The following is a 14,124-nucleotide window of genomic DNA, read 5'->3' on the forward strand; positions in this document are numbered from 1 at the left end:
TGCGGTCATCCCTGTTGCTTGTGCACCTTTTCCAGCCACCCTTTTCAGTAATGACCTTCTGTGGCTTACCCTCCTTGCGGGGGGTGTTGATGATCATCTTTTGGACAACTGTTAAGTCAGCAGTCTTCCCCATGATTGTGGTTGCATGTACTGAACTAGACCAAGAGATACACCGTATTTATACTGTTTTACTCAAACTCGAAATGCAATACTCTAATATTTTTGAGATTTTTTTGCACTGTAGGCCATAATGATCAAAATTAAAATAGAAAAATGCTTGAAACATTTTAGTTTATGTGTAACGAGTCTCAAATATATTCGATTTTCACTTTCTTAAAAAATGGATGGAAAATATTGAACTTTTTCACAATATTCTAGTTGTTTGAGATGCACTAGTAAATTCCCATGTACTAAAATGTGTGTGTGGGGTGTACCTTTACAGGCATGGACCTCTCCAGAGTTTCCTGTTTGGTTAAGCCATCCTCAGGCACATTCAAAGGACGCCCACCCAAACAGTCTCACCCCCTGGAGGCAGTACAGATGGACAGCACTGAAAATGACAATCAGGGTGAATATGAAGTGTACTGCATGGCTTTTTAAAATGTGATTCGTAACTAATCTAGTGCCAAGTAGACACACGCACAATAATTCAGGTTATAAATCTTTCAATGTAGTTAATGCCCAATTCAAAATGTCTTTTTGACATGGCTTTTTTTTTACCCACTAAATTTCCAGCTCAGTATTTTGTTATCCATCTTAAAATATATATTTTTAATACTTTCACTATTTGGTGAAGCCTATAATAAAGGTGTATAGTCACAGGAGTGAGGAATCCAAGTCTGGACTGGCTGTTTAGATCTGATTGGTCTTCAGCTAGCGTTTTAATTTGATGAACTAAAAACAAAGCAAGTGTGCCTGTTACATGAGCAAGTAACTGTAATTAAAGAAAGCCAATGATTTATTTTTATAAATGCTGTGCACCAGTTATGGCATTATATGTTTACAAGCTCTGTAATTTGCTTTAACTATAAAAATTAGTTAGCCCTGTAGTCAACTGATGTCCCATTCAGGGTGTCCCATTCATTCCGTCCTCACACCCAGCATTTCAAATTCACCACTGTCCTGAGCAGGATAAAGTGGTTACTGCCTTCAGTGAGTAAGTGAATATTTAGCCTAATTGTACCAATCTGATCTATAATACTCCATGGCAATATTCCACGGCTTTTGTGCATCTAAAGTTTACCCATGTTAGATATTAGTGCTAAATATATCACTACAAGGCAGCACGGTGGTGTAGTGGTTAGCCCTGTCGCCTCACAGCAAGAAGGTCCTGGGTTCGAGCCCCGTGGCCGGCGAGGGCCTTTCTGTGCAGAGTTTGCATGTTCTCCCCGTGTCTGTGTGGGTTTCCTCTGGGTGCTCCAGTTTCCCCCACAGTCCAAAGACATGCAGGTTAGGTTAATTGATGGCGCTAAAATGACCGTAGGTGTGAGTGTGAGTGTGAACGGTTGTTTGTCTCTGTGTCAGCCCTGCGATAACCTGGCGACTTGTCCAGGGTGTACTCTGCCTCTTGCCCATAGTCAGCTGGGATAGGCTCCAGCTGGCCTGCGACCCTGGAGAACAGGATAAGTGGGTACAGATAATGGATGGATGGATGGCACTGCGAAAGTTGTAAGTCAATAGACGTTGCACCCATGCATCGATAGGAAATTCAGAGGTTTTTAGCCATAGCATTTATGAATACTGTGCTTATCTCCTTTTTCAGCTAAAGACCAAATATATTCTGGGTCTGTAAAAAAATAGAGGATCTGTTTATTATCAGCCTTTCCCTCACTGTATTCTTGCTGTTACTTGGCACACATTGGGGGGGGGGGACAACCAATCAACCAACCAGCCAACCAAACAAAAAACCCAGGGGATTAGCTACCCTTACATTCTCTCCAAAACTGCATGCCATCAGGCCTATCTGTAATTGCCTTCTTTTGGATTAAATCTAGTGTTGCCTCGGCCATTACATTGTTTATGTTGAGCCAAACTTTTTATGTCGTGTCTCCAAATGTTTTCTTTTTTTTTTTCTGGTGTCATTGAAAACCATTCCTCTTTATAAATGAACACATGCTGTGTATGTAAGGACTGGCTCTGCAGTAAATGTAAATGCTCTTTCTGAAGTGTAGCTCTTTCTGAATCATTTAGCTCAACTTATCTTACACCGACTGAGATAAAATAGAACATTAGCCGAATTACCTTTTCAAGAACGGCTCTCATCATTTGGACTTGGCGTATGGAGTATCATACATATAACCCCGATTCCAAAAAAGTTGGGACAAAGTACAAATTGTAAATAAAAACGGAATGCAATGATGTGGAAGTTTCAAAATTCCATATTTTATTCAGAATAGAACATAGATGACATATCAGATGTTTAAACTGAGAAAATGTATCATTTAAAGAGAAAAATTAGGTGATTTTAAATTTCATGACGACAACACATCTCAAAAAAGTTGGGACAAGGCCATGTTTCCCACTGTGAGACATCCCCTTTTCTCTTTACAACAGTCTGTAAACGTCTGGGGACTGAGGAGACAAGTTGCTCAAGTTTAGGGATAGGAATGTTAACTCATTCTTGTCTAATGTAGGATTCTATTTGCTCAACTGTCTTTGGTCTTTTTTGTCGTATCTTCTGTTTTATGATGCGTCAAATGTTTTCTATGGGTGAAAGATCTGGACTGCAGGCTGGCCAATTCAGTACCCGGACCCTTCTTCTACGCAGCCATGATGCTGTAATTGATGCAGTATGTGGTTTGGCATTGTCATGTTGGAAAATGCAAGGTCTTCCCTGAAAGAGACGTCGTCTGGATGGGAGTATATGTTGCTCTAGAACCTGGATATACCTTTCAGCATCGATGGTGTCTTTCCAGATGTGTAAGCTGCCCATGCCACACGCACTAATGCAACCCCATACCATCAGAGATGCAGGCTTCTGAACTGAGCGCTGATAACAACTCGGGTCGTCCTTCTCCTCTTTAGTCTGAATGACACGGCGTCCCTGATTTCCATCAAGAACTTCAAATTTTGATTCGTCTGACCACAGAACAGTTTTCCACTTTGCCACAGTCCATTTTAAATGAGCCTTGGCCCAGAGAAGACGTCTGCGCTTCTGGATCATGTTTAGATACAGCTTCTTCTTTGAACTATAGAGTTTTAGCTGGCAACGGTGGATGGCACGGTGAATTGTGTTCACAGATAATGCTCTCTGGAAATATTCCTGAGCCCATTTTGTGATTTCCAATACAGAAGCATGCCTGTATGTGATGCAGTGCCGTCTAAGGGCCCGAAGATCACGGGCACCCAGTATGGTTTTCCGGCCTTGACCCTTGCGCACAGAGATTCTTCCAGATTCTCTGAATCTTTTGATGATATTATGCACTGTAGATGATGATATGTTCAAACTCTTTGCAATTTTACACTGTTGAACTCCTTTCTGATATTGCTCCACTATTTGTCGGCGCAGAATTAGGGGGATTGGTGATCCTCTTCCCATCTTTACTTCTGAGAGCCGCTGCCACTCCAAGATGCTCTTTTTATACCCAGTCATGTTAATGACCTATTGCCAATTGACCTAATGAGTTGCAATTTGGTCTTCCAGCTGTTCCTTTTTTGTACCTTTCACTTTTCCAGCCTCTTATTGCCCCTGTCCCAATTTTTTTGAGATGTGTTGCTGTCATGAAATTTCAAATGAGCCAATATTTGGCATGAAATTTCAAAATGTCTCACTTTCGACATTTGATATGTTGTCTATGTTCTATTGTGAATACAATATCAGTTTTTGAGATTTGTAAATTATTGCATTCCGTTTTTATTTACAATTTGTACTTTGTCCCAACTTTTTTGGAATTGGGGTTGTATGTGTCAAAATGAAAACAGTGGGCCTCATTTATTAATCTTTTAGTAAAGTTGTGTAAATGTTTGCATAAGCCAAACATTTCTGCTAGATTTACAAAAGTTTCAGAAATGCTGAGTCTCTTCATACTTGTATGTATATATTGATGAATGCTAAACACCCTTAAATTACCAGGCCAGCAATCACTCACAGCTTCGCTGATAAACTTTGGAAAAGCATAAAACAGTTCACAGCACACATTGCAGCTTGAGACTTTCAAAATCGGTCATTTATCTGTCAGTTATTGCTGGCTCTAATAAAGTGCCGGACAGCATTAAAAGAAGATGCCGTGGCAAACAGAACTGACTTATATAGGTTGTATTCAGTCACGTGACTTTTGCTTGCGAGTTTACTTCCGGTGAATGAAGTGGTGGTCAGGCAAACCAAATTGGCTGCCATTATACGAAGTGCTGGTGAAACCGTCTCCGAATATTTTCGCAGTTTAGAAGGACAATGCACGATCAAGATACTTTCAGAAAGTTGCTTTTTGAGATTGGATAGATCCTTACACATTAACAAAGAAGGATTTTTCCTCTGAGTTGGAAAATTATCCATCTGTTGAGTTCCCCGACATCTCAAACTCCCTGGTGCTGCAGACATCGTTCTACACGGACAAACAGATGAAAACCTGGAAGATCATGGAGACATACAACTTTTTTATATGTGGCTGGGTTAAAAATCTGGGGATCAACACACTACAAGATAAATCCTGTATTGTTTATGCCCAGGTACAGTAAGTGAGCATTTTTGGGCTTTTTGTACATGTCTTTGCGATGGTTGCTGGAACGCAACAAGAATTAGTATTGGGAGTAAACAAACCACAGCCGCTCGATTCTCAATCCTCCCTGCTCTTCTCTCCAGGTAAATCATTCACAAAGATCCACAGAAACCCCTTGAAAGACCTGGGTATTGGTGAAACAGGATGGAGAAGTTATCACGGCTCACTGTAACTGCATGGCCGGGGAAGCAGTTTCATGCTGTTAACTCGTGAGTTTATGTGGATCGTCTTGATTATCTTATCTATCTAGTTCACTGTAGGAGCCCAATCTACATCATCTTCCTTGTAAAGCTCGCTAGGACATCCTGATAAATAAAGTGAAAACGTGTGTGAGTTTATGATATGGCGACCACAATCAAACAGTAAACAAAAACACATGAGGGGACATTAAGTGTCTCCTGAACTTCAAAACATCATGAAATAATGGAAAATGGCGAGAAAAGTGATTTGCAAATCCAAGCGAAATAAGTCAGAGGAATTTACAAACCTTTCATGAAGTGATCACTGCAAACTTGAGCATTCTTCGACTCGGCTCCCCTCCATCGCAGAGAAAGGTTCAAGAGCCACCTTTCTCGTTGACTTTTGGTAAAACCCTTTGCTCTTTCACCTTGTCTATCACTTCATGGGGAACCCTGAAGAAACTTTGATCAGTTTCACAGTTTGTTTGCTTTGAACAGTGCAAAACAACGCAAGCGTTGGGCATTTTAATGACTAGCAAGGAGCCCCATTGATAGTAATGCTTTGTGAACAGTGAGCTTAGCTGACCACCATTTCATGTCTTGCATATCTAATGAGGTAGATATGATGTCGGATGCAACCCACCTATACTCTGCCTTATCCATTGCAGCCCATGCTCCTTTTATACAACACCATTTCTTCCTGATTGAATGTCTGGTCTTATTTGTCATAATTCATGGATTTGTGTTGGCTTGCTTTTTCATATTTAAAATTTATTTCGTTAACACAGTTCATACAAAATGACTGGATTTCACAAAATATTCATTAAATTTGTGCATGTAATTTAAATAGTATAAGCTATTTAAACTTGACTGCATAACCCATATACAAAAGTGCAGTAACTCATCACAAATTACACCGATCAGCCATAACATTAAAACCATCTGTGCAATATTATGTGTTCCATGTACCCTGTCGCTGGTTCACCGGTTATTTAATGTTTAATAAATGAAATGATACATTTGATTTCGGCAGATGGTGGGTGAAGAAACTCAGTCATGAGGAATGAATGGGAGAAACGGCAGTTTATAGTCAGGGTGTAATGAATGCCATTATCTGTTTAGTGCTCAAAATATTTGAATTATTTTTCATACTTTAATTTAAACCGGAAGTTTTTTTTGTGTGAACCCTACCACTACACTCTGAAAACACCAAGAAAAAAAAACTAAAAAAAAGAGGGCTGTTGGAAAAAGAAGGTTTTTTTGTTCACAAGTTATAACATCCATTCATCCATTATCTGTAGCTGCTTATCCTGTACAGTGTTGCAAGCGAGCTGGAGCCTATCCCAGCTGAGAGAGTCGAGAGGCGGGGTGCACCCTGGACAAGTCACCAGGTCATCGCAGGGCTGACACAGAGACACAAATAACCATTCACACTCACATTCACACCTACGGTCAATTTAGAGCCACCAATTAACCTAACCTGCATGTCTTTGGACTGTGGGGGAAACCAGAGCACCCAGAGGACACCCATGCAGAACCCACGGAGAACGTGCAACACACACATGAGCAATGAGCACACACACATACCCAGAGCAGTGGGCAGCCCAGACAGAAGTTAGGTGTCTTGCTCAAGAGCACTTCAGCCCAAGGCCACCCCATGTTAACCTAACCGCATGTCTTTGGACTGTGTGGGAAACTGGAGCACCCGGAGGAAACCCACGCAGACATGGGGAGAACATGCAAACTCCACACAGAAAGGCCCTCGCCGGCCGCTGGGCTCGAACCCAGGACCTTCTTGCTGTGAGGCGACAGTGCTAACCACTACACCACCCTGCCGCCCCAAGTTATAACAACAAATTGCAATTTCTTGAACCATGTTCCTTTTGGAAACTTCTGACAGGCTTTCTATTTTATATCTAATCTAACTAAGTAACAACAAGCTTATTAGTTTCAGAGCAATTATGTCAATCCCAATTTAAGAAACTGGTATTTACAAATAATTTTCTCTGATTTACTTCAGCTTGGGTTTGTTACATTCCAGAAAGATGAGAAAAGTCTGCAGGGCATGCTAGCAGAATCCAAAGCTAGAAGCTAAAGCTAGAAGCACTCGCACTACCACTGTGGTTCTTTAAGTAGCATTTCTTTATAATATCTGTATAATTTTCCATGAAATTTTTATTTAAATGATGGAGAACCTTAATTTAAACATGACAAAAGCCTGCACAATTAATATTTCAGAGGACTGATAGAGATACGCTGCCTTGTACACAGCTTGTGATCTCTCTCATTATCTCTAGCTACTTTATCCTGTTCTACAGGGTCGCAGGCAAGCTGGAGCCTATCCCAGCTGACTACGGGTGAAAGGCAGGGTACACCCTGGACAAGTCGCCAGGTCATCACAGGGCTGACACATAGACACAGACAACCATTCACACTCACACCTACGGTCAATTTAGAGTCACCAGTTGACCTAACCTGCATGGCTTTGGACTGTGGGGGAAACCGGAGCACCCCCACGGGGAGAACATGCAAACTCCGCACAGAAAGGCCCTCGCTGGCCACGGGGCTCGAACCCGGACCCTTTTGCTGTGAGGCGACAGCGCTAACCACTACACCACCATGCTGCCCCCAGCTTGTGATCTGTGTGAGCTATATGGAGTGACAGATCAATTAAAAATATGGTTTTATTTTGGTTTGATATGTGGTGATGAAAAAAAAAAACCACGATGGGTTGTGATGGAAATGCGTTGAACACAACTTTTACCCACAAAGCAAAACTTTTGCATTGGAAGACTGCCACAGGAAGTGACATCATTACAAAGTGCATTTTAGCACAAAATGGCATATTAAATGAAAACAAACAGTCAGCAGAAAAGTTTATAAAATTTTTAATACATTTTCCTTTTATTGCTTATATTATGTGGATGGAAACCTATCTATTGGGAGAGAAGAAGAGAAGGGCTGTGATCATTGAGAGAGAGAAAAGTACATAGGCCACAATCATTGAGAGAGCGAGGGAGAAGGGTTTCAATCATTGAGAGTGAGAGGGAGAAAAGCTGCAATCATTCCGAGTGTGAGAAAGAAGGATTGAGATCATGAAAGATTAATGACATAATACAGAGAGCACTACTGGTATGAAGGGAAGAATGAATGTAGAGAGAACCTGGGTGGGGACACACTGGTAAGAAAATGTTTCTGGATGCAGGCACTGATGTAATGTAGGCAGAAGAGAGAAACAGCTGGAGTTGGAATTTTGTGGTTAGGAGAATCCAGCAAAGCAGACTTAATAATACTGCGGCTGTGAAGGGGCATAGTCAAGCCTTGAAACAAAATAATAATAAAAATAATAATAATAATATGTATTATTATTATTATTATTATTATTTCTTCTTCTAGTTCTATTTTATTACAAGTTTGCAAGGTCCACTGACATGGAGAAACCAATGCAATTCAAGGAAATTAGCTTAATTTGGAAATCACCACATCCAACATAGCAGCGAATGTAGGGATTTTTTGGTCAGCTGAACGTCTCCTGCTTGGTCGGTTTGAGTTGAAAATACAGGAAGAGTGGCTCTGATATGTGGAAGCTGGTGCATTTTGAGAGAATGATTGCCTGACTGGGTGTGCATAGCTTGGAAAGAGTGGTTTTCTTCATGGTATGGTGTTATGCCTCTGCCACTGAGTATTGGAGGCATTGTTGGGTTGTCCATGCTTCTGTCTACCTGTCCATTCATGCATCCAACTGTCCATGCATCCTTCCAAAATTAGCCAGTTGGCCTATTAAAGACGATCAGGACTCAGATGCTTCGATACCTGTGGAACATCTCAGTGATGTCACTCAGGAAAAGTGAAACCCAATTGTCATAAAAAAGTATGAGCCGAATTTTGCATTGTTTTTTCAGCTTTCAAACTATTTAATGGTCAAGTGGACAAAAGTTAAATGCTAAAATGCTAACATCAGCCAGCCGACACTCTGGGCGTTTTGATGCTCACTGCATTGACAAGCAGAGCACATGTGTGACATGATTATACAATAAGTTATTCAGGATAAGTGAAATGTAATGGTTATTAGTCTGCAAAAGCAATAAATCAGTGCCTGCAAAGGGTCAGGTAAGGAATTTTTTTGGAATTCATAGAAATGTTTATAATGCTAGCTAACTTCCATGAAGCTATGCTACACTATATGGCCAAAAGTATGTGGACACCTGAACAACACTCCTATGTGTGGGTCTTCTCCAAGTCGTTGCCACAAAGTTGAAAGCACACAGTTGTCTAGAATGTCTTTGTAGGCTGTAGCATTAAGATTTGCCTTCCCTGGAACTGTGGCCTAGCCCAAACCTATTCCAGCATGACAATGCCCTGTGCACAAAGCAAGAACTATGAAGACATGGTTTGCCAAGGTTAGTTTGCCTCAAGTGGCACACTCAAGTGGCCTGCACAAAACCCTGACCTCAACCCAACTGAACACCTCTGGGATGAACTGAAATGCTGGCTGTGCACCAGGCCTTCTTACCCAACATCGGTCCTTGGCCTCACTAATGCTCTTGTGATTGAATTGGCAGAAATGCCCACAGCCACATTCCAAAATCTTGTAAGAAAGAATTCCTAAAATAACGGAGGCTGTTACAGCAGCAGCGAAGAGGGGACCAACTTCAGAGTGGAATGTTCAACAAGTATGTATACATGTGACTGGTCCACATACTTTTTGATATATAGTAATGTTAAGCACTGGGGTCAGCTGAAATTTCACTGACAGGTCGTTATAAAAAATACAAGGAAGCCAAAACACTTTTGACCATCCCCATAAACCATTATGAGCCAAATTTTGTGCATCTCTAGTGTTTCGAGGGGCTCTGATGATTGTTTCTGTAACAAGCAGAGTACTTGTGTGAGATGAGTGGATGATAAGTCACTCGGGAAAAGTGAAATCTAATGTTTATTTCTCACCAAATGCAATAAAGCAGTGCCTGCCAAGAGTTGTTTACCTATGAGCTTGATTTCTGAAAGCCAAGCACAACCATCTTGTCTAAAAGGGTGTGCTGAACGTTCGAGTTCCTCAGGAAGGGGGGCTGTTGAGTGTCATCTTCAGGGCCTGAAAGGCCCACTCTGCATCTGGAGTCTAGTGGATGGTGTCAGGTTCACTCTTTCTGGCCAAATTTGAGAGGGAGGGAGGCTAAAAAGAGGAAACGTTTGGCACAAAACAGTCATAGTGCCCTGCCAGCCCAAAAAAGACATGTAGCTGCTTCTTGGTAGTGGGCTTGGGGTAGCATTTAACCACTTCCACCTTCTCCTGTGGCTTCAGCAACCCCGACTGATGGTGTAGCCCACGTATTGTGCCTCTATTAGTCTCAGGTGTCACAAGAGTTCGCTGTCAGCCCAGCCTTTTGGAGTTTGACCAGCACTTCCTGGAGGTGATGGAAATGATTAGCCAGGTGGCGGAGTGGATAACCACATTGTCTAGGTATGCTGCAGTGTAAGCTCGGTGGGGTCTGAGGACAACGTCCATCGAGCGCTGGAAGTTTGTTGGGGCTCCATGGAAGCCAAAGGGGAGGATCTGGTACTGCCAGTGGTGCTAAAGGCTGTCTTGACCCTGGCCGAAGGTGTGAGGGGATCATGCCAATATCGCTTGGTGAAGTTGAATGTGGAGATGAACCAGGCCCTCCCCAAGTGCTCAATGAGTTCATCCACACTTGGCATGGGGTAGCCATTGGTCTTGATTGGGGAGGGGGACAACAGTGGCAACTGCAGTCTTTTGGAGTGTCAGGAATTCTTGGGTCACCATGTGGAGGCCTTGGGTGCACTGCTGGACGCCAAGAGGTGCCTCATGATGGGATCCATGGATGGCGAGGGGGGGCCAGTGTCAGTGTCTGATGCCTGCATTCTCCACAAGTGTAGTGACCTCTCGTCTCCATTGGAGTCTGCTGGCACAGGGATAAGGTGGCGCCGTCTTCTCTGCACTTTATCTGTGTTGGGGAGCTGTCTGTTCAGCACCACCGCGTTATTGCGGTGAGGAGCTCTTTCTTAGATGCGTGGTGGGGCTGCAGCTCCATTATCACCACATTGTGCTAAATCAAGTACCATTTTATAAGCTATCAAATACGGTGGATGGACACTATATTGTTAACTTAAACCAAATTTGCAGTGATTAATATGACGATTACAACTCAGACTATATATATCATGCAACAATATATTGCCAATATACTAGACTCTTATTTCAACACTTGTCATTTTAACATTCATATACAATACCAGTCAAAAGTTTGGACATGCCTTCTAATTCAATTGTTTTTCTTTGCTTTTATTAATTAAATGACACTTAATTCCTGAAAGTAAATGATGGACTGTCATTTCTCTTTCCTTAGTTGAGCAGTTCTTGACATAGTATGGATTGCTACAGTTGTGGAATAGGGCTATTTACTGTATTTTTATTATTTACGATTTACTGTTTGATCTCGAACACATTAAGGAGGCAAGAAATTCTGCAGGTCCTCATTGTCACAGTTTAGATGTATCTGGGATGAATGTGCAACACTCCTTACCAATAATTGCAGTCCCCCTCTTTTTGGCTAATGATAAATCCAAGGCCATCTGATTTTCAAGAGTCATTTCATCAACTGGCGCCAATTCTGAAGATAATTGTCAAGAGTTTTCTGTATTGTCATATGCACAGCAAAACATTTGATTTGTATTTGAAAGAGTTAACCCTTATACAGTTTCAATGTGAATTGTACTACCTGGGTCGCTAACAGCTGGAGCTGTACTTATGAATCTCATACACATGATGGCGCGCAATGCTTTGTCCTGCAAGCACTTACAAAACTGAAATGCACATGCACACACACACAGACATACTGTGTGTGTGTGTGTGTGTGTATGTGTGTATATATATATATATATATATATATATATATATATATATATATACATACATACAGTCTCATGTCTATGTGTCAGCCCTGCGATGACCTGGCGACTTGTCCAGGGTGTACCCCGCCTTTCGCCCGTAGTCAGCTGGGATAGGCTCCAGCTTGCCTGCGACCCTGTAGAACAGGATAAAGCGGCTACAGATAATGAGATTTTATATATATATATATATATATATATATATACAGTCTCGTGTCTATGTGTCAGCCCTGCAATGACCTGGCGACTTGTCCAGGGTGTACCCCGCCTCTCGCCCATAGTCAGCTGGGATAGGCTCCAGCTTGCCTGTGACCCTGTAGGACAGGATAAGCGGCTACAGATAATGGATGGATGGATATACAGTCTCACACACATAGTGCAAACTCCCAAACTACATTTATTTTTGAGTGTGTTAAAATAAGACAAGCGGCATATGCCATTTTTTATGCCAAGTTGGTAAGAGCATGCATGAGTACTGGGTGAAAACAAAAACACTGCAGCTGAAATAAAGCATGCATCTGTTCTCATGCAGCTCCTTGATTATTATTAGTCGGTACGACTCTCCACTTGACTTTGTATTTGAGCTGCTGTGCTCCTTTTCTCCTCATGCTTGCTGTGTTTATGAAAATAAAACACACACAAGCACCAGCTCACACTGTTTTGCACACACACACACACACACACACACACACGTGATCAACTAAACATCCATAAAGTTGGCACCCCATATGATGAGAATGTAAATAAAATTATTTGTTTGTTTGTGCATCATTTGTGCCTGCAAAATAAAGATATGTGCTTCATTATTTCTTAAGTTATTAATGTTAATGGGGTGCTGGGTGATGTCATTAAGGCATTTACTGGGTAATTTCTCTATAACTGTTTGAGCACATTTTCTTTATTTTGCATGCACAAATGAGGAACAAACAAATCAAAATAATTTTATTCAAGTTCTTATCATATGGGGTGCCAACTAAAGCCAGCATAGAGAAAGCCTTGCTTACAACAGGTGGAGAGACGATGCAGTCAAGAGGAAAAGAGCACATGAGATCCAGACACAGAGGTTGTTTCTCAATGTCAAGGATATTTCCTTCATAGGACAAGTCTTTCCAGGTTGGATCCTTCAGAGGCTAGGCAAGACTCCTTCTTATCATTCAGAGAACTCATATACGAGTATATGGGTCTGTCTCAGAAACTGGGTACTGTGGGGGTGTCCCACTAAATATACTCAGTCAATAAACTATACGGTTTTGAATGGTGATGTTGGTTTTAATTTGAAATAAAATGATGAAAGAAATAATCCAGATAAAACTAAATCTTTGATGTGAATCCTTTATTCAGAATTTGGCAAAAATTCTGCAAATTTGTGGAAAAATGGCGGCTTGATCTGGGATATGACAAATGGTTGACTACATCACATTCCCTTAAAAAGGTTGTAGTCCACTGAAAAGTCTACAGTTATCACTAATTGTATTTTAAGTTGTAACTTTATACACCTAAGGATTGGTGTGCTCACAGAATAATCATAACCGTAATAAAACATCATGCAAAATATTTGATCACCGTTGTAACTCCATTTTCCTCATACCCAAAACCAATACAATTGTGTGTTTTGATCTAAATGGAAAGCCTCAGGGTCAAGGTCTCTACCTCACTAACAGTAGTAACTTAAAATCACTACGCCATATAAAAATTTTGTTATAAATCTGCGATTTTGTTTTTTAAAACGAAAACTGAAAGTTAGGTATAAAATATGTTTCTTACAGAATATGTTACGATGGTAGCTGGTCTTGTATGAATTTCTGAGCTATAAAATGAGTTGTGGTCTATTTTTTACTGTAGCGTGTTATTTGTGTGCGGGGAAGGACACACATTAACAATTTGCATGCGTAGAATGGAATTTTCCACTCCAACAGTTAGAAGTTGATCGTGCTTCCATTTGCGGTCTTTCTGTTACGCGAGCGATCTGTTTGGACGTTATCACTGAAAAGGCGAGTTTTGACAGTTTTATTTTGTTTTAGGCTTGCAGTGTAAGGCAATAGAATGTTTCTTTTTCATCTTACTTTCATATTTCGTAGTGTTTGCGTATTTTTGGCCAATATTTTGCAACCATGGTCAATACTTTTGATAGAATCTACGGCCAGTCATTTTGCCCTGCCCCCACCTCACGCTCCGTCCGGTAGTGATGTCCCGTTGCTTGCACGCCGCAGCAGAGACCCATGCGAACTTCAACCGGTACAGTCGCTGTTCTTTTACCAGCGCCGTTATTCTCATCTTGTTAGGGTTTTGCTGGGATTCGAACCTGGCTCGCTGGTGTGATAATC

At 41.4% G+C, this 14,124-nt stretch overlaps 1 protein-coding gene across 2 annotated transcripts in view; it reads left to right on the forward strand.

Annotated features, from left to right (window-relative positions):
• The window catches only part of znf512b (zinc finger protein 512B), a 166,346-nt gene that overhangs the window by 44,512 nt on the left and 107,710 nt on the right, over nt 1-14,124 (forward strand). For both annotated transcript variants that reach the window (XM_060937895.1, XM_060937896.1), the window contains exon 2: nt 443-568. In XM_060937895.1, the coding sequence (XP_060793878.1) occupies nt 443-568 (126 nt within the window). The remainder of the gene's footprint in view (nt 1-442; nt 569-14,124) is intronic.

The sequence above is a fragment of the Neoarius graeffei genome, chromosome 13, assembly GCF_027579695.1.
Source record: "Neoarius graeffei isolate fNeoGra1 chromosome 13, fNeoGra1.pri, whole genome shotgun sequence".
NCBI classification, from domain to species: domain Eukaryota; kingdom Metazoa; phylum Chordata; class Actinopteri; order Siluriformes; family Ariidae; genus Neoarius; species Neoarius graeffei.